Source organism: Pongo abelii, chromosome 18 (genome assembly GCF_028885655.2).
Source record: "Pongo abelii isolate AG06213 chromosome 18, NHGRI_mPonAbe1-v2.0_pri, whole genome shotgun sequence".
In the NCBI taxonomy this organism is placed as follows: domain Eukaryota; kingdom Metazoa; phylum Chordata; class Mammalia; order Primates; family Hominidae; genus Pongo; species Pongo abelii.
In genome coordinates this window covers 3,033,926-3,057,256 of record NC_072003.2, presented here as the reverse complement: position 1 = coordinate 3,057,256, position 23,331 = coordinate 3,033,926, and the positions used below count along the sequence as shown (strand labels likewise).

Here is a 23,331-nt window from a genome sequence, read left to right as displayed (position 1 = left end):
ACAGGCAGGCCGCATGTGCTTTTGTCAGGTTCCTCCCTGAACCCACCCATGAGCTGCAGGCCTACCTCTCCCTCAGCAGAATCCTGGAGCTACCATTCTTAGCAAGCCTGAGCTCCCTTAGTGCCTGGGAGCTGTCAGTCTGGGAGGCTTCATGGAGGAAGCAAGACTTGGGTCAGCGACGGCAGTGACTAAGGGGTACTTTGGAAGGGCCCAGTAAGGGCTGGGGTGGGGGGGTGGGGAGACCCAGGGGTGGTGGCATCAGAGCTGAGCCTCAAAGGACCCAGAAGCCTGGAATGTTTAAAACCTGCCCATTATGGGGTCTAGCGAACAGCTTCTTTTATTCTTGTTTGAAAGTATTTTTCTGCTTACAAAAGTAACTTATACTTGATCTAAAAAAAAAAAAAAAAAAAGAAGAAAGCAATTACACAATGTTGAAAGCAAAGATTCACCGATTGGGCCCCAGAAGCCCTGTGGACAGAGAAAAGCCTATGGCTGGCTTGGTGGCCTGGGAGGATGCACCTGTTGTCAAGGTTACAGGGACTTGCCAGGCGCCACAGAGCAGGGGGCAGAGTTCTCCCCGGCAGCCTCAGGAGGCCCCGCTGCTAATCCACTGTCTTCTGTTCTGTCTGCGCCTACAAGAGAAGAGGGTGGATCAGGCTGGTGTCAATGGAGAAGGGAGGGCTCAGGTTGGCTGTTGGGGGTCTACCAGGCCTCACTCTCACCCCAGCCAGCGGATGTTCCAGGGCCAGAAGCCTCTGCCTGACTGAGAAGTGACTGCCACTTAGGGACGCTGCTCCCAAGGCCACCAGGCCAGGGCCACAAAAGCTGCTAAAGTCATTTCCAGGAAACTTGAGGCCAAGTTTGTGCTGAGCACTGGGAAGCCACAGCCATCGCCTCTGCTGGACCTGGGGTGGGGATGGAAGGACAGAGGAGTTGGCAGGTGGGGGTGGTCGATGCCTGAGGATGACTGCCTGTGGGATCCCTGGCGCCTGATGGAGCCCTGCTCTGCCTTTCATCTGGCGAAGATGGCTGCGCTCCAATTCTCACAAAGGCACCATGGTCCCAGGCCTAGATGGATCCCAGCAGTGAGCAGGAGTCTCAAAGGGGCTAGGAGGACCTTGAGATGGTCTCATTCCACAGAGCTCAGGTGTAACAGACCCTGAGCCAGACTCCAACCCTCTCTGCCCTCTGCAGGGACCTCCTGTTGGCCTCAGGGTGGCGACTTCACTCCTCTGAGCCCTGCCTCCCACAGGCCATGGGGACTGCACCCTCTGCCCAAGGTTGGCAGGAGAAGCCAGGGGGACATGCAGAGGCTCTCAGAGCAGGACTGGATGGTGGGGGCTTTGCAGTGAGAGCCAGGCACTCCCACCGGCTCTGGGAGGACGGGGTCCCTCTGAGTCCCGGAGCACTGCTCACACCAGGCCTGAGACTCTAGCAGAGGGATGGAGGCCAAGGGGTCCATCAGGTTCCTTGAAAGCTCCAAGCCTGTGGCTGCAGACACCACCATCTCAGGCATTCTGGGGTCTCAGCCCCGGGGAGACTGTGGGGCTGTGACCCTCTGTGACCTCAGGCCACTCACCCCTCAATTTCCATCAGTGAGGCAGGGTCCCTGCACTGCCAGCAAACTGAAGGAACCCTAAGAGCACCCCCTTTTCTTACAATGGGCTGCCAGGCTGAGTACCCTGGCTGACCCCAGGGGCCCCCTGTTCAGAGATCACAAGCCAAGGCCACCTGCTACGACTTTTCTTCTTCTCAGGGCATGGCAGAGCCCACTCCCAGTTGGGAAGAAACCCCAACTCATCTTCTTCCCACCCACTGGGCAGCCCCCTGCCCCATCTCTCTGGAACTTCCAGTTCAAAAGGTGTACCCAGCCCATTTCCTCTGCTGCCTAGGGCCCTGCCCCCACTGCTGCCTGCCCTGGTAGAGTCCAGAGGCAGGACCTGCTGTGGGGCCAGGAGGGGACCTGTCCTCCTGTAGAGGACAGCAGGGCAGGGCCTGGGCCACCTCAGGGAGAGGTGGGTGCAGGGAAAGGGGAAGCCCTGCTCTCATCCCATCTCTGCTACCATGCCCCACCTGGCTGTGTCCCCCAAGTCTAGCTGAAAGGTCTAATACACAGCAGGGGCAGAGCCAAGGGCCCTGGGGAGTGGGAGCGGGGGACTGAAGACGCTCAGTGCCTCCATCCATCCCATCACTCCCACAATAAAGCACAGGGAATGAACCTGCCCCATCACCTCCAGCCAGCCCGCAGTAGCTAGGGCCACACCCCCAGCCCCACTCCCCCATGGGACCTGTTAGCCCCGAGCTGTATCTCCCTGGAGGTTGGTGGGAGGTGATTGCTTGCACAGAGGAGGTAGGGAGAGCAGGGGCAGTCCCGGAGAGCCAGGCTGAGGTCACTGCCTTAGTCTGCTGGGAGTCTCATCCTTCGTGCCTCAAGTTTCCAGAGCCCAGCCTGCACACAGCTGCTGTTCAGTGGATGTTACTAAGTGACTGAATGGTGAGCGAGACAAAAGGAGCTTTCTAGAACATATGAAAAGGTGACCCATCAAGCCCCTGGCCTTAGAGACCCTCATTGAGCAGCTGCGAGCCAAGACCTTGAAGCTGATGGCAGCTGCCTGTGGGCCCCACCGTACCCTCAGACACTCCCTTGTGAAGGAGCCAGTGGGCAGTGCATTCCAGAGTGGGGAACAGACGCAGAGAGGCAAGGCCGCTCAGAGGCAGGGTTGGAGGTCGGGGGATGCCCAGGCCTGTGCCCTAACCCCTATGCCACTGCTCTCCCCACGTGGTCAAAGTCAGGGAACGAGGACCCGCGTGACAGGGAGAAGGGCCTGATGGAGCCAGCGCGGCTGTGGGGACCACCCTGGGAGGTGCCGAGCTGTCCTGGGGGGCCACTGTGGAGCCTCACCTGGGTCCTGCCTGCTCCGTTTCTGCTCAGGCTCCTGAGGGGCTGCCTCAATGGCCCGCTGGGCCTCGGGGTGGGTCTGCAGGAGGGCCTTGGCAAGGGTGGCAGGGCCTGGCACCCCCAGGGACATGACACAGTGCACGCCCTTGCGCTTGGCCCCTGCCACCTTGGTGCTGTCTTTGGAGGCTGTGAGCAGGACCAGTTTGGAGAACTTTCTGGGCTTCCTGGGGGCTGCCGGGACGACTTCTGTGCCTGGCTTGGAGGATGGCTCCTGGCCGGCCTTCACACTCTCACCCTCCTGCTCGCTGGGCTCGGGCAGGGGCATCCCGGGACCCAGGGCCTGTCCCTCAGGCCACACTCAGCCCCCAGCAGGTGGATTTCTTCTACTCCCAGGCAAGGAACCTGGAGTCCAGCAGTTCCGTCCTAAGGAAGGAAGCAAAATCCCGTCAGTGGAGGAAGCCCTTGGGGGGCTCTAGACATGGATCTGGGAGGGAGGTGGGACAGATGGGGCTGCCTCACTGGTCGCTGGGGCCAAGGCTGGCGGGGGGCCTGATGGAACTAGGCTTCTGCTCTGCCAGTTCCTCTCCTGGCAGCCTTGGGTACGTCACCCCCATCCAACCTCACTTTCCCCATCTGGAAAATGTGCACAATAAACACCCTCCACAAGGGGCCATCAGAGTGACTAATGGACTAAGAGCTCAGCCACTACCAACGGGCATCTCACGTGCTGAGCACGGACGAAGGGTTTCCACCCTGAGGACTGTTTCCAGCCCCCCTCCCACCCCTGTTATGACAGCAGGCCGTTCTTATGGACCCAGTCACAGTTGAGGACACTGAGACATGCCAGGGTGATCCACACAGCCACAGAGTGGCAGAGATGGAGTGGACACAGAGCCCATGACCACACAGCATCTGGTGTACTTTGTCCATGTTAACAGACACCGGTGTCCCTGGGCACCAAGCATCAGAGCTAAACACTCTGGGGCCATTAGCTCAGTTTGTGTTGTCACAGGGAGCATGGGCCAGGCACCTGCCAGCACTTTGCAGACCACAGCACTGCAGCTGGCCCTGGCAGGTGGGACAACCAGATCCAGCCGCATCCCCGTCTGGAGGCCCACAGGCTCCTCCGCCCGTTGGTTCTTTTTGTTTGTTTTGTTTTGGAGACGGTGTCTCGCTCTGTCGCCCAGGCTGGAGTGCAGTGGCGCGATCTCGGCTCACTGCAAGCTCCGCCTCCTGGGTTCAAGCCATTCTCCTGTCTCAGCCTCTCCGAGTAGCTGGGCCTACAGGCGCCTGCCACCACGCCTGGCTAATTTTTTGTATTTTTAGTAGAGACGGGGTTTCACCGTGGTCTCCATCTCCTGACCTCGTGATCCGCCCGCCTCGGCCTCCCAAATTGCTGGGATTACAAGCGTGAGCCACCGCGCCCGGCCACGCCCGCTGGTTCTCACACCAACCTTGCGTCTGAGCTGGTGCTGGCGCTGCCCTGGCTGGGTGGCGACAGCGATGTGGAGATGTCGTGGATCCCACGGTCACTAAAGGCTCCTTGGCTTCTAGCCTGGAGAAGCAGAAAGGATGGGTTATAACCCTGTAGGGGCAAGTGCCGGGCTCTGGCTGGCCTGGAGACCCAGTCCTGACGTGCTGCAGCACCAGTGTGGGGTGGCCTTTCTGTCTTTTGAGGGGGAGACTGGGTGGTGGGCAGACGATGGGGTCTTTCCCAGCTTACAGTTTTAGCCTAGACCCAAGACTGCAGCCTGGGTAGCCACCTAGCCCCCTGTCCAGGACCCAGGCAGGACAAGGCCCAGAGATGTCCACTTTTCCCTCGGGGCCGATCCCCCAACCTGGTCTTGAGGTTCTCATAGTTTCCTTGGACCCCTCCCAATGCGTCTGGCCTGAGGGGTCCATGCCCAGCACCCTGGCGATTTTTCTAAGACCCTATTGTCCATGAAAGGGGCCTAAGGATGCAGGGCTGGAGTACGGGGTTGGGGGCCTTGTCCTGAGAGCTCCCCTCTGTAGTCCTCTGACCACTAAACAAAAGCAGATGTGAAGGCCCCACCCCAGGGGCACCTTCTCGAGGGGGCGGGCACTCGAAGAAATGCGCCAGGCGGCGAGTCACATGACTGCAGAGTACCGCAGGGATCGGGGTCGCGTTATCCGTCCGCCTCCGGACAAGCCAACCCGTTCCTCCTGTGCAGCCCTTCCGACTCTGCTCATCTGCCTCACAGGGCGATGTGGGGATGCCGGAGACCTGGGGAGCCCTGGGAACCTGCGGTGGCGAAGACCCCGCCGGCCACTCTGGGGCGGAAAAGGGTTACGGGAGGCCCCAACCACATAGCGCCCTGCTTTACACGCTGATTGGCTCCGGCGCACGTCCCTCTGGCGGCCGATCTCCCCACGCCTCCCACACTCCGCAGCGTGAATGGGCGGTCCGGGCAGGAATAAATGCTAGGTTTCCTGACCCCACGTCCGAGTCTACCCCGGGTCCTCTAGCGCCTCCCGCCGTGTCGGTTCTGCCACCGCGGCGCTCCCAGACTCCAAAAAAGATGCAGCCTCTTGCATACCCAGCTTGCAAATTCCTGCAAGATACAGCAGTTGGTCCCCACAAGGCTCGCAGGGACCCAGACCGAGCAGCCTCCTCCAGGCCAGCGGCCATTCCCTGAGACCTCCACACTCACTCTGACCCCCAGACTGCACGCCTCCTTAGATTAGGTTAGTGCAAAAGTAATTGCGGTTTTGCCATTGCTTTCAATAACAAAACCGCAATTAATTTTCACCAACCTAATATTTGGCACCTGAGGCACCTCCTTGCCATTCCATAGTCCCAGCCCTGCAGCCAGGCCAACTCTGAGCTGTAGAAAAGAGCCCCAAAGGGGCCGGGCGCAGTAGCTCACGCCTGTAATCCCAGCACTTTGGGAGCCCGAGGCGGGCGGATCACAAGGTCAGGAGATCGAGACCATCCTGGCTAACATGTTGAAACCCCGTCTCTACTAAAAATACAAAAAATTAGCCCGGCGTGGTGGCGGGCGCCTGTAATCCCAGCTACTCGGGAGGCTCAGGCAGGAGAATGGCGTGAACCCAGGAGGCGGAGCTTGCAGTGCAGTAAGCCGAGATCGTGCCACTGCACTCCAGCCTGGGCGACAGAGCGAGACTCCATCTCAAAAAAAAAAAAAAAAAGAAGAAAAGAAAAGGGCCCCAAAGTGACGTCAGCCCCATCTCAAATTCAAACCCCATAGTAAAGGAACAAGACAGACCTAAACTATTGACTAATTCTCCAAAGCGAAAAGTCAGGAAAATAAAAAAATCTCGTTACGCTGTAACAAGAAGGGAATCCTGAAATACGTAAATTGGGCTCTTTCATATTGTGAAATATATATTTGGTCTTTGACCCTCTCTCCCAGTATATAATTCCTAAAATTCCTGGAATCTCCAAAATGATGTCTTTTTGTATGCTTAGGCACTGACTGATGGCTGGCAGCCCCTGGGCTGCTTCAGTGGGGCTGGTCACCAGAAAGACCAAGGCAGGGTTAGAGGGTTGGGACTTTCAGCCCCACCTCCAAACTCCAGGAAAGGGAGAGGGCCTGAAGGTTAAGTTGATCACCAATGGCCTATGGTTCAATCAATCATGCCTATGTAATGAAGCCTCCATAAAAACCCAAAAGGAGAGGGTTCCGAGAGCTTCCAGGAACACATGGAGTCCTTGGAGGGGTGTGTGGGAGTTGGGAGTGGGGTGGGAATGGAAACTGAGCCCCTCCCACACGTGCTGCTGCATTTATATATGTGTGTATATGTGTATATACATATATATAAATAAAATATATGTACATATGTGACATATATATGCATATATGACATATATACATATATTATATATGGTATATGACATATATAATATATATTATATATGACATACATAATATATATTATATATGACATATATATTATATATGTCATATATATTATATATATGACATATATAATATATTATATATGTCATATATATTATATATATGACATATATAATATATTATATATGACATATATAAGACATATATTATATATGACATATATAATATATACATTATATATGATATATATTTAAAATATATATATTTCAGTTATTTTATTTTTTGAGACAGAATCTCGCTTTGTCGCCAGGCTGGAGTGCAGTGGTGCAATCTCAGATCACTGCAACCTCCACCTCCTGGGTTCAAGTGATCCTCCTGCCTCAGCCTACAGGCACGTGCCACCATGCCCTCCTAATTTTTATATTTTTAGTAGATACGGGGTTTCACCATGTTGGCCAGGATGGTCTCGATCTGTTGAGCTCATGATCCACCCACCTCAGCCTCCTAAAGTGCTGGGATTATAGGCATGAGCCACTATGCCCGGCTGCATTTATATTTTCATCTGTGTCCTTTATAATAAAATGGTAAATGTAAATAAGTTTTTTTTTTTTTTTTGAGATGGAGTCTCGCTCTGTCTCCCAGGCTGGAGTGCAGTGGTGTGATCTTGGCTCACTGCAACTTCTGCCTCCTGGGTTCAAGATATTCTCCTCTCTCAGCCTCACAAGTAGCTGGGATTACTGGTGCGCACCACCATGCCCAGCTAATTTTTTGTATTTTTAGTAGAGATGGGGTTTCACCATGTTGGCCAAGCTGGTCTCGAACTCCTGACCTCAGGTGATCCACCCGCCTCAGCTTCCCAGAGTGCTGGGATTACAGGCATGAGCTACCACACCTGGCCTGTAAATTGTTTGTTTTTTTGAGACGGAGTCTCGCTCTTGTCACCCAGGCTGGAGTGCAATGTTGCAATCTCAGCTCACTGCAACCTCCACCTCCCAGGTTCGAGCAATTCTCCTGTCTCAGCCTCCCGAGTAGCTGGGATTACAAGCGCCGGCCACTATGCCCAGCTAATCTTTGTATTTTCAGTTGAGACGGGGTTTCACCGTGTTGGCCAGGCTGGTCTTGAAATCCCAACCTCAAGTGATCCACCTGCCTCAACCTCCCAAAGTGCTAGGATTACAGGCATGAGCCCCGGTGCCTGGCATTGTTTCCTTGAGTTCTTTGGGCCGCTCTAGCAAATGATTTAACCCAAGGAAGGGTCATAGCAACCTGAGATTGCAGCTGGCCGGTCAGAAGCATGAACAAGGCGGGAGGATCACTTAAGCCCAGGAGTTCGAGACCAGCCTGGGCAACATAGTGAGACCTCATCACTATAAAAAATAAATTATTTAAATAAAATAAAAGAGAGAGGCCAGGCGCGGTGGCTCACGCCTATAATCCCAGCACTTTGGGAGGCCGAGGTGGGTGGATCACGAGGTCAGGAGATCGAGACCATCCTGGCTAACACGGTGAAACCCCATCTCTACTAAAAATACAAAAAAATTAGCCGGGCGTGGTGGCGGGTGCCTGTAGTCCCAGCTACTCGGGAGGCTGAGGCAGGAGAATGGCATGAATCCGGGCGGCGGAACTTGCAGTGAGCCGAGATCGCACCACTGCACTCTAGCCTGGGTGACAGGGCGAGACTCTGTCTCAAAAAATAAAATAAAATAAAATAAAAGAGACAGAGAGAGAAGCCTGCCACTCTGGTCCTCCTGCCTGCACCTGGCACAGAAGTGACCTGCCCAGAGCCACGTCCTTGGTCCTTGACCTGAGTCAGGAAAAAAAGTCCTATTATGTCAATCCTGACCTCTATTACTGCCACCCAGCAACCTCCCTTCCCAGTGTCCCCATCACTCCACTCTGTCCCTGGGGAAATGGAGGCCTGGTCCAGAGCCAATGGCCTTGGGCAGCAGATGCTTGAAGTCAGAAATGCCAGTTACAGAGAAAACTGATCCTCAGAGCTGAGGTCCTGCCTTGGAAGCCAGTGGTCGGGATTATAACCCAGATAATAAAATAAATATCCATGAGTCCAAGCTGATATAAATAACTAAATAAATAAATGTTGGAGAAGGGAAAAATCTTCCTTAAGAGGAATTCTAAACAGTATGTGCGGACACTTCCCCCTCCAGGAAGTGGAGCTTAAGTCCCCTCCCTTGACTGTCGGCTGGGCTTAGTGCCTCATTTCCAAAGATGACAATCTGGGCTGGGCGAGCGAGGTGGCTGACGTTTGTAATTCCAGAACTCTGGGGGGTTGAGGTGGGTCAATTACTTGAGGTCAAGAGGTCAAGATCAGCCTGGCTAACATGGCAAAACTCTGTCTCCAGTAAAAATATAAAAATTAGTCTGGCGTGGCTGGGCGTGGTGGCTCATGCCTGCAATCCCAGCACTTTGGGAGGCTGAGGTGGGTGGATCACAAGGTCAGGAGTTCGAGACAACCTGGCCAACATGGTGAAACCTCTTCTCTACTAAAAATACAAAAAAAAAATTGGCCGGGCATGGTGGCAGGTACCTGTAATCCCAGCTACTCGGGAGGCTGACGCAGGAGAATCACTTGAAATCAGAAGGTGGAGATTGCAGTGAGCCGAGATAGCGCCACTGCACTCCAGCCTGGGCAACAAGAGCAAAACATTGTCCCCCCCAAAAAAAAAAAATTAGTCAGGCATGGTGCTGCGCACCTAGTAATCCCAGCTACTCAGGAGGCGGACACAGAAGAACTGCTTTAACCTGGGAGGCAGAGGTTGCAGTGAGCCAAGATCTCGCCACTGCACTCCAGCCTGGGCAACAGAGCGAGACTCCAACTCAAAAAAAACAAACAACAACAACAACAAAAACAGAAAAACACACACACACACACGCACACAAAAATGAATGTGGGATCAGATCTCAGATTACACTCCCGAACACAAAAAGGGCATTAGTGAAAACACTGATGAAATCCAAATAAAGTCTATAGGTTAGTTTTCTTTTTTCTTTTTTTGGGAGGCAGGGTCTTGGTATATTGCTTGGAGTGCAGTGATACAACCATGGCTCACTGTAACCTCACATTCATGGGCTCAAAGTGATCCTCCCACCTCAGCTTCCCAAGTAGCTGGGACTACAGGCAGGCACCACCACGCCTGGCTAATTATCGTATTTTTAATAGAGACAGGGTTTCATCATGTTGGCCAGACTGGTCTCGAACTCCTGACCTCAAGTGATTTGCTTGCCTTGGCCTCCCAAAGTTCTGGATTACAGGTGTGAGCCACTGTGCCCAGTTCTGTAGTTCTGTACCAACAATAATTTATTATGAGATGTTAACATGAGGGGAAGCTGGGGGTGGGGAGGATCTATGGGGACTCTGTACTGCCTCTGGGACTTTTCTATAAAGCTAAAATAATTCCAAAATAAAAAGTTTTTTTTTAAAGGTAAGTAGCTAGCTGCATTAATATGACCCAAAACATTAACTATTTTATCACAGAAAACCCAGCGTAAGCACCTTTACTCTTTTTCAGGCTTTTTTTTTTAAAATATAGTCTTTTCTAGTGCTTTTTCTTTAAAAGTAAAGGTTGGCTGGGCGCAGTGGCTCACGCCTGTAATCCCAGCACTTTGGGAGGCTGAAGCAGGTGGATCACAGGGTCAGGAGATCGAGACCATCCTGGCTAACATGGTGAAACCCCATCTCTACTAAAAATACAAAAAATTAGCCGAGCATGGTGGCAGGCACCTGTAGTCCCAGCTACTCGGGAGGCTGAGGCAGGAGAATGGCGTGAACCCAGGAGGCGGAGCTTGCAGTGAGCCGAGATCAGGCCACTGCATTCCAACCTGTGTGACAGAGCGAGACTCTGTCTCAAAAAAAAAAAAGTAAAGGTTAGGACAGATTGAAAAATGACTGTATACACGTGTATACACTCACACACAAACAACAACAACAACAACAAAAAAAAACCACCAAATTTTGAGCAAAATGGCCCTGACAAAGGTTGCCTGGTAGGGACCGTGTTTTATGAATCATTTTCATGTGTTCTGGAAAAACACAAGTGATACTTTTCTGAATATCAAATTTCAGTTAATCATAGTGTTTAATACCTCATTTTCAAAAATGACAAATATTTGTTTTCTACAATTAGTCCCATGCACACCTCCTAAGTAGTGCAATAGTAAATTTGCTTCAATGACTTTTTAACTTAAAAAGTTACTTCTGCTCTTAAAAACCATGATATTTGCTCTAGCTCATGAAGCTGCAGAGAAATAGTTCCACAGAATGTCAGAGAAGTGAAGGTTATGAAGATCTCCTCCTACTCTCCATTTGGAGGACAAGGTAGCCAAGAAGAAGCCAGTCCTGGGACTTCCTCCAGGATAAGAGGCTTAGCTGGTCAAGCTGGTCAGCCCACAGCACTGGAGCACCTACTGGGCTTCAGGTTCCCCAAGAAGATCATGACATTGTTGAAAGAAATTAAAGAAGCCCTAAACAAATCGAAAGACATCCCATGTTCATGGATTGGAAGACTTCATATTGTTAAGATGACAATACTTCTGACATTGATCTATAGATCCCTAATTCCAGCTGGCTTTTTTTTTTTTTTTTTTGGAGAAACTGACAAGCTGGTCCTAAAATTCATATGAAAACTCAAGGAACCCAGAATAGGAAAAACAATCTCGAAAAAAAAAAAACTTGCAGGACTGACACATCTCTATTTCAAAATATATTATCACAAAGCTACAGTAATCAATACAATGTGGTACTGGCATAAAGACCAACACAGGCCGGGCACAGTGGCTCATGCCTGTAATCCCAGCACTTTGGGAGGCCGAGGTGGGTGGATTGCCTGAGCTCAGGAGTTCGAGACCAGCCTGGGCAACACGGTGAAACCCCGTTTCTACTAAAAATACAAAAAATTAGCCGAGTGTGGCGGCATGCAACTATAGTCTCAGCTACTCGGGAGGCTGAGGCAGGAGAATTGCTAGAACCCGGGAGTCGGAGGTTGCAGTGAGCCAAGATCGCACCACTACACTCCAGCCTGGGCAACAGAGCGAGACTCCACCTCTTAAAAAACAAACAAACAAATAAAACACAGACACAAAGACCAACAGAATAGAACTGAGAGTCCAGAAATACACTCTTACATATACAGTGAACTGATTTTCCGCAAAGGTGACAAGACAGTTCTGTGGAGGGAAAATAGTCTTAACGACAAATGTTGGGCCAGGCGTGGTCACTCATGCTTGTAATTGCAGTACTTTGGGAGGGTGATGTAGGAGGATCGCTTGAGCCCAGGAGTTCCAGACCAGCCTAGGCAACATAGTGAGATCCCGTCTCTACAAAAAATATCATTAACCAGGGTGGTGGGGCATGTATGTAGTTCCAGCAACTTGGGAGGATGAGGTGGGAGGGTTGCTTGAGCCTGGGAGGTCAAGGCTGCAGTAAGCTGTGATTGTGCTGCTGTACTCCAGCCTGGGTGACAGACCAAGACTCTGTCTCAAAAAAAAAAAAAATAATAATAATAATAATAAAAACAAACATTAAATGCTAGGACCACTGAATATCCAATACAAAAGAATGAAGTTGTATGCTTTCCTCACAGCATATACAAAAATTAACTCTAAATAAATTATATGGCTAGGCATGGTGGCTCATACCTATAAGCCTAGCACTTTGAGAGGCTGAGGTGGGCAGATCTCTTCAGCTCAGGAGTTCAAGTCTAGCCTGGGCAACATGGCGAGACCTCATCTCTACTAAAAATACAAAACAAAACAAAACAAAAATGCTGGGCATGGTGGTATCCACCTGTGGTCCCAGCTACTCGGGAAGCTGAGGTGGAAGGATTACTTAAGCCAGTGGGGCAGAGGTTGCAGTGAGCCGAGATTGCACCACTGCACTCCAGCTTGGGTGACAGTGAGATCCTGTCTCAAAACAATGAAAAAACAAAAAATTATAGTTTATTACAAGAGCTACAGTAAGAAAACTTTTTTTAAAAGAAAAACTAAATTCTCATAACCTTAGATTAGGCAAAGCTTTCTTCAATACAATGAAAGGCACAAACAACCTATGAAGAAATAAACTGGACTTCAACAAAGTTTAAGAGTTTTGTGTTTCAGCCATAAAACTTTTGCAAGTTAAGAGATAACCCATAGAATGGGAAAAAATGTTTGCAAATCATATATCTGATAAGGGACTTGTATCTGGAATTTATAAAGAACTCTTACAACTCAGTAATAAACAAGCAAACAAACAAACAATTTAAAAATGGGCGGCCGGGCATGGTGGCTCACATCTGTAATCCCAGCACTTTGGGAGGCCGAGGCGGGTGGATCACTTGTTGGGAGTTTGAGACCAGCCTGACCAACATGGAGAAACCCTGTCTCTACTAAAAATACAAAATTAGCCAGGCGTGGTGGCACATGCCTGTAATCCCAGCTACTCAGGAGGCTGAGACAGGAGAATTGCTTGAACCCAAGAGGCGGAGGTTGCGGTAAGCTGAGATTGCGCCATTGCACTCCAGCCTGGACAATAAGAGCAAAATCCGCCTCAAAAAAAAAAAAAAAAAGGCAAAGGGGCAGGGCATGGTGGCTCATGCCTGTAATCCCAGCACTTAGGGAGGCTGAGGCAGGAGGATCACCTGAGGTCAGGAGTTCGAGATCAGCCTAGACAACATAGTGAAACCCTGTCTCTACTAAAAATACAAAAATTAGCTGGGCATGGTGGCACATGCCTGTAATCCCAGCTACTCAGGAGGCTGCGCAGCATGAGAATTGCTTGAACCCGGGAGGTGGAGGTTTCAGTGAGCCAAGATGGCGCCACTGCACTGCACTGCACTGCACTGCAGCCTGGGGAACAAAGTGATACTCCGTCTCAAAAATAATAATAATAATAATAATGGGCAAAGGCTCCAAATAGGCTTTTCTCCAAAGAAGATATACAAATGGCTAATATATGAGAAGATGCTCACCATCATTAGTCACCAGGGAAATGCAAATCAAAACCACAATGAGATACCACTTCACACCACTAGGATGGACATAATAAAACAAACAAACAAACAAAAAAGACAATAGCAAGTGTTGGTGAGGATGAGGAGAAACTGGAACCCTCATACACTACTGAGGGGAATGTAAAATGGTGCAGCCATTTTTGGAAACCAGCCTGGCAGTTCCTCAAAAGGTTAAATGTAGAGTTACCCTATGACCCAGCAATTCCACTACTAGATACATGCCCCGAAGAAATGAAAACACATGTCCACACAAAAATGTGTACATGAATGTTCATAGTTGCATTATTCACGAAAGCCAAAACGTGGAAACAGCCCAAATATCCATCAATGGATGAATGAATAAATACAATATGGTGCATGTATAAAATGGAATATTATTTGGCAGTAAAAAAAATCTATGCTACAACATGAATGAACCTTGAAGAAATTATGCTCGGTAAAAGAAGCCAGACCCAAAAGACCATGTATTATATGATTCCATTTCCATGAAATTACTTAGAGTCTAGAGAATCTACAGAGTAAGAAAATCTATGGGGGCAGAACGTAGATTTTGTGGTTATCTCCAGATTGGGGTGGGGAAGGGGAGAATGAGGAGTGACTACTAGTGGGTATGTGCTTTCTGGGGTGATGAAAATGTCCTAAAAGGAATTTTCATGAGGGTTGCACAACTTTGTGAGCACACTAAAGCCACTGAACTGTGTATATATATATTTTTGTTTGTTTGGTTTTTTTTTTTTTTTTTTTTTTGAGACGGAGTGTCGCTCTGTCGCCCAGGCTAGAGTGCAGTGGCGTGATCTCACTGCAAGCTCCGCCTCCCGGGTTCACGCCATTCTCCTGCCTCAGCCTCCCGAGTAGCTGGGATTATAGGCGCCCGCCACCACGCCTGGCTAATTTTTTTGTATTTTTAGTAGAGACGGGGTTCCACCATGTTAGCCAGGATGGTCTCGATCTCCTGACCTCGTGATCCGCCCGCCTTGGCCTCCCAAAGTGCTGGGATAACAGGCGTGAGCCACCGCGCCCGGCCGAAATGTACACTTTAAATGGGTAAATTGCACGGTATGTGAATTATCTCAATAAAGTTGTTAAATATTCAGAAAAAGGTAAAATGAGTCTATGAACATATGAATAGCAGTTCCCCAATGATGTCACTATCCCTAAGAATCACCCGGAGTTTGTTTGTTTGTTTTTTTTAGTCGGAGTGTTGCTCTTATCGCCCAGGCTGGAGTGCAGTGGCGCGACCTTGGGTCACTGCAACCTCTGCCTCCCGGGTTCAAGCCATTCTCCTGTCTCAGCCTCCCAAGTAGCTGGGATTAGAGGCATGCACCACCACACCCGGCTAATTTTGTATTTTTAGTAGAGACGGGGTCTCTCCATGTTGGTCAGGCTGGTCTCGAACTCCCGACCTCAGGTGATCCACCCTCCTTGGCCTCCCAAAGTGCTGGGATTACAGGCGTGAGCCACCACGCCCGGCCCCGACTAATTTTTGTATTTTTTTTTTAAGTAGAGACGGGGTTTAACCATGTTAGTCAGAATGGTCTCTATCTCCTGACCTTGTGATCTATCCGCCTCGGCCTCCCAAAGTGCTGGGATTACAGGCGTGAGCCACCGCGCCCGGCCTGTGTTGCTTTAAGCCACTTTATTTGTTAGGACAGCATCAGGAAACATTAGTTTCAATGTTGCTGAAACATTGAAACTAGGTTTGGGTTTCAGGGTTTGGGAAACCCTGAAACAAGGTTCAGTTCCTTACTGACGAGGTTCTGGAAGAGAGGACCCCTGCCTGGTGCCTCATGGTGGACCCACAGAATCATCTTCATAAGCACGGAAGAGAAACATCATTAATGTCCACCAGCACCGGCATCCTCAGCCACGAGGACAAATCCCTTACCCTCCCAGCAGGTTTCATCTGCGTAATGGAAATAGTGGTGAATTTATCAAGGGATGTTAATAGCTGACAGGCAAGGGTGAAGTCATTGCAAAAGTTCCCAGGCGATATGGACAGCTGCTCCTCAATAATTACTGCTCCACGCAGTCCACAGCAGGGCTGTGATTGACCCCGACAGGATGACGGGACACTAAGGTGTGCAATACACGTCCTTACGTGGAGATTTAAAAAACCGGCAGTGACCCCCGCCCCAAGAAAGCCAAGAACTGCTAGTCTAAGGCGTGCAGCGTGGAGCTTCCCCACGATGGGAATTTCAGTCATGGCAGCTCCTTCCCCTAATCACCAGGGCTCAGAATCTTTATTTCACTCCTTTACCCAATGCAATTGGCATCAAACGCGGGCTGGGCTGCGCCCAAATGGTCCCAGCTCCCCGGCTCTCTCCTCTCCCAAGAATACCCACACCCTGAGGCCCCGAGTATCTCCCCCGCCCCAGTATCTCACGCCTCCAACTCGCTGCCGTCCCTGCAGGGACCTCCCGAGCTGCAACGGTGGGACGGGGCCGGCGGGGGTTGGGGGTGCCGGGAAGGCAGCGCTGGGCGCGGCGGACACCGCCAGGGGCCGGCGGGCGAGTACGGAGCTCCTTCATGTGGGGGTGTTGAGGCTTTGGACAGGGGATTGGAGGGGGTGGGGAAGGAGGGGCGAGAGGCAAAGAGGGAATCGCGGGAGACCCCACATGAGGCGGCCTGAGCACCAAGACGCGGACCCCTCCTCAGCACCCGCAGCCCTCGGGACCCCCGGGAGAGCCGGGCCGGGGACGCGTCCATGCCGAGGACGCAGGACCCTCCCCGCCCGCCGGGGCCCGTCCTCACCGACGGCAGCGGTGCCCTCCCTCTCCGGCGACAGCGCCGCGGCGGGTCCCTCAGCCTCCACACCAAGGGCCCCCGCCTCAGCTCGCGCCGTTACCTCAAGCCGGGGTCACAGCGCGAGCATGCGCAGCAAGGCCGCGGGTGCCCTGTCTTCTGGCGGGGGCCGCTCCTCCGCGTCTTGCCAGTGCGGCGTAGAGCTGGCGTCCGGCCAATCGGAGGGCGGAGGCGGGGCCAAAATTCAGTAAGGGGGTGGGTACACCCGGGATTGGGTGTCGCCGTCAGGGGCGGAGCCTCGCGGGACATGCGGCCTGGATCCGGGTCCCGGGCGAGGTTCTCTCAGCGCCAGTGGGTTGGGCTTCACTGCGACCCCCGGGCTTCCTCACGGCTTTGACTCCGGCTATCTGCGGGGAAAACTGAGGCATTTGTTTAAAGGTTTTGCTCTCCCCCGTCGCGATACCGAGCGTGCGGAGGGAAGGTATTTAGGCTCATGGAAGCCACTGCCTTGCTTTCAGCTCTGCATCCTTGACGACACAGCGGCCTCATCCGCGCCATTGGTCCAGCCCTCGTCTATTAGTTTAGTCCCTGCCCATTGGTCCAGCCCTCGCCCATTAGTCCCGCCCTCGCTCTGCAGTTCAGCCCCTGTCCATTCATCCTTTCTCGTTATTGGTCCAGCCCTGGCCCACTGGGCACACCCGTGCCCACGGGTCCCGCCCTCTCCGTGCCCAACCACGTTCACCCGGCCCAAGGGGTGCCCGGGACACTCGCCATCCTCCAGCCACCCAGTGCAGGGGGACTGGGCTGGCTCCGGGCACAGGGACCTGCGGGGCCCTGGGCGCTGCTTTCCTGGGACACTTGGCTGCAGCGTCCAGAGCGGCCCCGGCACAGCCCTCTAGGCTCACCGCGGCCCTCCCAGCCCCGCGGGGTCGCCCCCACTCCGCCCGCCACCTTGGTCCCCCCAAGCCTGGCTCCGCGTCCCGCCCCCTCCCCGCTCTAAAGCGGCCGCTGAATGTGCCACCGCCCCAGGGCTCCAGGGTCCAGGTCGAGATCCTCTGGGGCCTCCCGCACCTTCCGCCTTTTCATGTCCGAGGGCCAGCGTCGCTGCACGCCCTTCCTTTGCGCTGCCCCTCCCGGCCCTGGCTCTGCAGGTCTCTGAATCCCACCCTGGACTCCTCTACCAAGGCTCCCGCTGCCACCATCGCACCATCCTATATCCCCAGGCATTGTCTGGTGTCATTCAAGGCCTTTGTGCCTTTTTTTTTTTTTTTAGAAACGGGAATTGCGCTCTGTCGCTCAGGCTGGAGTGCAGTGGCGTGATCTCTGCTCACTGCAACCTCTGCCTCCCGGGTTCAAGCAATTCTCATGCCTCAGCCTACTGAGTAGCCGGGATTACGGGCGCCCGCCACCACGCCCGGCTAATTTTTGTACTTTTAGTAGAGACGGGTTTCGCCATGTTGGCCAGGCTGGTATGGAACTTCTGAACTCAGGTGATCCACCCTCCTCGGCTTCCTAAAGTGCTGGGGTTACAAGCGTAAGCCACCGCGCCCAGCCACCTTTGCGCATTTATTTGCTGTTATCTATTAATCATTCACAGACTACTGGTTGTTTTTTAACTTGATGATGTTATAAATATCTTTGTATATGAATCTCTGATGTCAAAGGTTTTTTTTTTTTTTTTTTGAGATGGAGTCTCGCTCTGTCGCCCAGGCTGGAGTGCAGTGGCGTGATCTCTGCTTATTGCAACGTCCACCTCCCGGGTTCAAGCGATTTTCCCGCCTCAGCCTCCCGAGTAGCTGAGATTACAGGCACCGGTAATCATGCTTAATTTTTATATTTTTGTAGAGATGGGATTTCACCATGTTGGCCAGGCTGGTATCAAACTCCTTACCTCAGGTGATCCGCCCACCTCGGCCTCCAAAAGTGCTGGGATTAGAGATGTGAGCCACCTTGCCTGGTGAGATGTTAAAGACTTTTTTTTTTTTTTTTTTTTGAGACAGAGTCTCACTCTGTTGCCAAGACTGGAGTGCAGTGGCACGATCTCAGCTCACTGCAACCTCCGCCTCCTGGGTTCAAGTGGTTCTCCTGCCTCAGCCTCCTGAGTAGCTGGGATTACAGGTGCCTGCCACCGCGCCCAGCTAATTTTTTTGTATTTTTAGTAGAGACGAGGTTTCACCATCTTGGCCGGGCTGGTCTTGAACTCCTGACCTCGTGATCCACCCGCCTCAGCCTCCCACAGTGCTGGGATTACAGGTGTGAGCCACCGCACCCAGTCAAAGAGTTCTTGAAAGTCTGAAAAGAGGTCAAAGGAGGCAAATATTTTTGAAAGCTTTTTAAACATGTAGCCAAATTGTCCCCAAAGAAGTGCACAAGTTTGAGGTTACATGCTTGGGTTCAAGTCCCTGCTGTGTCGATTGCCAGCTGTGTGAATGAGCAATTACATCCCCTCTCTGTGCCTCAGTGTCTTCACCTGGTAAATGGGGGTGATAAGGTACCCACCTCCTAGAGCCATTGTGAGAATTCACAGAGTATTGTCATGTGGGCTGATAAGAGTCTTGGTTGTTTTTTGTTTTTGTTTGAAACACAGTTTCACTCTTGTTGCCCAGGCTGGAGTGCAGTGGTGTGATCTCGGCTCACTGCAACCTCCGCCTCCCGGGTTCAAGTGATTTTCCTGCCTCAGCCTCCCAAGAAGCTGGGATTACAGGTGCCTGCCACTAAACCTGGCTAATTTTTTTTGTATTTTTAGTAGAGACGGGGTTTCACTATGTTGTCCAGGCTGGTCTTGAACACCTGACCTTGTCATCCACCCATCTTGGCCTCCCAAAGTGTTGGGATTACAGGCATGAGCCACTGTGCCTGGTGAGTCTTGGTTTTAAAATTTATATTCCTTAGTCCAGTAATTCTCAAACTTTTTGGTCTCAGAACCCCTTATGACACAGGATTTTTCAGTGCCGCTTAGTCAGCCAGAGACCTCCATGGCCAGCAGCACCCCTGCTCAGGCCTCCCTTGGCCTGGGCTCGGTGCAGGAGACACCCCACCCATTCTGCCATTTGTGTTACGTTACAGCTCTTTCAATCCTGCTGCCCCCCTCGGGTCCTCAGCTTCAGGGCTGGCCCAGCCCAGTGCTATTTCTTCTTGCCTGGGTGGGTTCTGGGTGTGGGTGAAGGGCTACAGTGTTACAGCCTTTTTCCTACCAGTGGTAGGCCCTCCAGAGTTCTTGTCCCACATCCAAGAAGAATGAGGTTATGCTGACAGCCGGTGGGTGAACAGGGTGAAGAGTTTTATTGAGCTAACAAACAGCTCTCAGTGGAGAGGGGACCCTCTCAAAGTCGGGTAGTTCCCCCCACCATGGTGTGTAGACCCCAAGTGTGGCTGAGTCCGAGGTTTTTATTGGCTCAGAATGGGGGAGTGCATGCTGATTGGTTTCTGAGTATGCAAAAAAGGCTTAAAAGGCACTCAAAATTGGGCATGACAGTGTGAAAAACCAGTTAGGGAAGGGTAGGTGTATGTAAAATAGGTGAAGGGTGGGGATCAGTCAGAGGAAAGTGGGCCACACGGGAAGAGAGGTTCTCAGTATGTTCTGTGAATTTATCAGAGACTTGTAGCTTGGTTTTCAGGCTTTAAAATATCTTTGGTTTGAAGGCCAGTTTCACCAGGGATGGGATCTGTCTCTGTCTGCCTGGGGATTTGTCTGCCTCCTGCCGCCATCATTTACACTGTTAGTTATCGAGGAGCTCAGAGAGATTTTAGTTATGTGGGTTACATCTATCAATATTTACTATATAGAAATTTAGGCTGGGCGCAGTGGCTCACGCCTGTAATCCCACCAAGGTAGGCCAAGGTAGGTGGATCACCTGAGGTCAGGAGCTGGAGACCAGCCTGGCCAACATGGTGAAACCCGGTTTCTACTAAAAATACAAAAATTAGCAGGGCATGGTCATTGGCGACTGTAATCCCAGCTACCTGGGAGGCTTGAACCCAGGAGGCAGAGGTTGCAGTGAGACAAAATCATGCTACTGCACTCCAGCCTGGGCAACAGAGTGAAAAAAAAAAAAAGATGGCTGGGTACAGTGGCTCACGCCTGTAATCCCAGCAGTTTGGGAGGCTGAAGCAGGCAGATCATGAGGTCAGGAGTTCGAGACTAGCCTGGCCAACATGGTGAAACCCCATCTCTACTAAAAATACAAAAAAATTAGCCATGTGTGGTGGCGTGTACCTGTAATCCCAGCTATTCCAGAGGCTGAGGCAGAATTGCTTAAACCAGAGCCGCGGGTGGCGGTGGGAGGTTGCAGTAAGCCAAGATCGTGCTACTGCACTTCAGCCTGGGTGACAGAGCAAGACTCCGTCTTGGAAAAAAAAAACTTAAACTGATAAATTTAAAAACAGATTTATTAAAAATAGCAGTAATTAACCCACTGCATAACTCTATCTTCAAACCAAAGGAATCAGTCAGTGGCAGTGTTTACACTTTTAAAAATCACTTTAGTGGCTGGGAGCGGTGGCTCACGCCTGTAATCCAAGCATTTTAGGAGGCCAAGGCAGATGGATCACCTGAGGTCAGGAGTTTTTGTTTTTTGTTGTTTTTTTTTTGAGATGGAGTCTCGCTCTGTCGCCCAGGCTGGAGTGCAGTGGCGCGATCTCAGCTCACTGCCAGCTCCGCCTCCCAGGCTCATGCCATTCTCCTGCCTCAGCCTCCAGAGTAGCTGGGACTACAGGCGCCCGCCACCATGCCCGGAGAATTTTTTGTATTTTTAGTAGAGACGGAGTTTCACCGTGTTAGCCAGGATGGTCTCGATCTCCTGACCTTGTGATCCACCCGCCTCGGCCTCCCAAAGTGCTGGGATTACAGGCGTGAGCCACCACGCCTGGCCAAGGTCAGGAGTTTGAGACTAGCCTGGCCACCATGGTGAAACCCTGTCTCTATCAAAAATACAAAAATTAGCTGGACGTGGCGGCATGCACCTGTAATCCCAGCTACCCGGAAACCCGAGGCATGAGAATTGCTTGAGCCCAGGAGGCGGAGGTTGCAGTGAGCCGAGATCGCGCCACTGCACTCCAGCCTAGGTGACAGAGCAAGACTCCGTCTCAAATAAATAAATAAATCATAAAAATCACTGGCCCGGCGCGGTGGCTCACACCTGTAATCCCAGCACTTTGGGAGGCTGAGGTGGGCAGATCACGAGGTCAGGAGTTCAAGACCAGCCTGACCAACATGGTGAAACCCCATTTCTACTAAAAATACAAAAACTACCCAGCTAGTCAGGAGGCTGAGGCATGAGAATCACTTCAACCCGGAAGGCAGACTTTGCAGTGAGCCAAGATCATGCCATTGCATTCCAGCCTGGGCCACAGAACGACACTCCATCTCAAAAAAAAAAAAAAAAAAATTAGTCGGCTGTGGTGGTACACGCCTGTAGTCCCAGCTACTTAGGAGGCTGAGGTGGGAGGATCCCTTGAGCGCAGGAGTTTGAGGCAGCAGTGAGCCGACATTGCGCCCTGCACTCCAGCCTGGGTGACAAAGTGAGACCCTGTCTCAAAATAATAATAATAATCCACTGGTCTTTTAGCACTTTGGAGGGATCCTGTACCCATGTGTGGTCTCATAACACCATGCATTGGCTTTTTAGAAAATATTGGTTAATTGAATAATGCACATCTTATGAAATGTTGACATATTTTATTATATAATATAAAAATATAACATTCATTTTCATTGCCACCAATCTCATTGAAAAAGTCTTGAAGTACTGGGAGGTTGTGAAATGAATGGTGTCAAATACAAGTTTTCTAACTTTTTTTTTTTTTTTTTTTTGAGACAGAATCTCACTCTGTTGCCCAGGCTGTAACGCAATGGTGTGATCTCCGCTCACTGCAACCTCCGCTTCCCGGGTTCAAGCAATTCTCCTGCCTCAGCCTCTTGAGTAGCCGGGATTACAGGTGCCCGCCACCATGCCCGGCTAATTTTTTGTATTTTTAGTAGAGATGGGGTTTCGCCATGTTGGCCAGGCTGGTCTTGAACTCCTGACCTCAGGTGATCCACCCGCCTCGGCCTCCCAAAGTGCTGGGATTACAGGCGTGAGCCACCGTGTCTGGCCCCAACATTTTAATTTTTGCTTGAACGTTAGAATTATTATTATTTTTTTTGAGGTGGAGTCTTGCTCTGTTGCCCAGGCTGGAGAGCAGTGGCACGATCTCGGCTCACTGCAACCCCTGCTTCCCGCGTTCAAGCAATTCTCCTGTCTCAGCCTCCCGAGCAGGTGGGACTACAGGGGCACACCACCACGCTTGGCTAATTTTTGTATTTTTAGTAGAGGTTTCACCATATTGGTCAGGCTGGTCTTGAACTCTTGACCTCAGGTGATCCACCCACCTTGGCCTCCCAAAGTGCTGGGATTACAGGTGTGAGCCACTGTGCCCAGCCAAAAGTTAGAATTTAAAATTTTATCCTTGGCAACAAATACTGTCAGTTGTTTTCCTTCAAGTGACAGACTCACTTCTCACTTTTCTCTCTTTTTTTTTTTTTTTTCAGACAGGGTTTCACTCCATCACCCAGGCTGGAGTGCAGTGGCGTGATATCAGCTCACTGCAACCTTCGCCTCCTGGGTTCAAGTGATTCTTGTGCCTTAGCCTCCTGTGTAGCTGGAATTACAAGCATGTGCCACCGCACCCAGCTAATTTTTGTATTTTTAGTAGAGCTGGGGTTTCGACATATTGGCTAGGCTGGTCTCGAACTCCTAGACTCAAGTGATCTACCCACCTCATCCTCTCAAACTGCTGGGATTACATGCATGAGCCACTGCACCTGGCCCTCACTTTTCTCATTTTTGAGAAGATGGCTGCCAAA

General features: G+C 51.3%; 1 protein-coding gene across 7 annotated transcripts; it reads right to left on the bottom strand.

The window, feature by feature from the left end:
• Nucleotides 1-292: 292 nt before the first annotated feature.
• Nucleotides 293-17,058, bottom strand: FLYWCH2 (FLYWCH family member 2). 7 transcript variants are annotated; one of them, XM_054533081.2, is made up of 4 exons: nt 16,591-17,058; nt 4,354-4,454; nt 2,903-3,322; nt 293-632 (listed from the first exon to the last, which is right to left on the bottom strand). In XM_054533081.2, the coding sequence occupies exons 3-4, from the start codon at nt 3,222-3,224 to the stop codon at nt 532-534; spliced, it is 423 nt and encodes a 140-aa protein (XP_054389056.1). In that variant the 5' UTR covers nt 3,225-3,322; nt 4,354-4,454; nt 16,591-17,058; the 3' UTR covers nt 293-531.
• Between the last annotated feature and the right edge of the window lie 6,273 nt (nt 17,059-23,331).

Excerpts from the sequence above, each read along its gene's own strand:
- FLYWCH2 (XM_063717067.1), bottom strand. The coding sequence starts at position 5,549 with ATGGCCGCTGGCCTGGAGGAGGCTGCTCGGTCTGGGTCCCTGCGAGCC. Across the intron at positions 4,455-5,244 it reads GCGCCGGAGCCAATCAGCGT|GCTAGAAGCCAAGGAGCCTT; the intron begins GTAAAGCAGGGC and ends CTGCTTCTCCAG. Across the intron at positions 3,323-4,353 it reads AGCACCAGCTCAGACGCAAG|GACGGAACTGCTGGACTCCA; the intron begins GTTGGTGTGAGA and ends TTCCTTCCTTAG.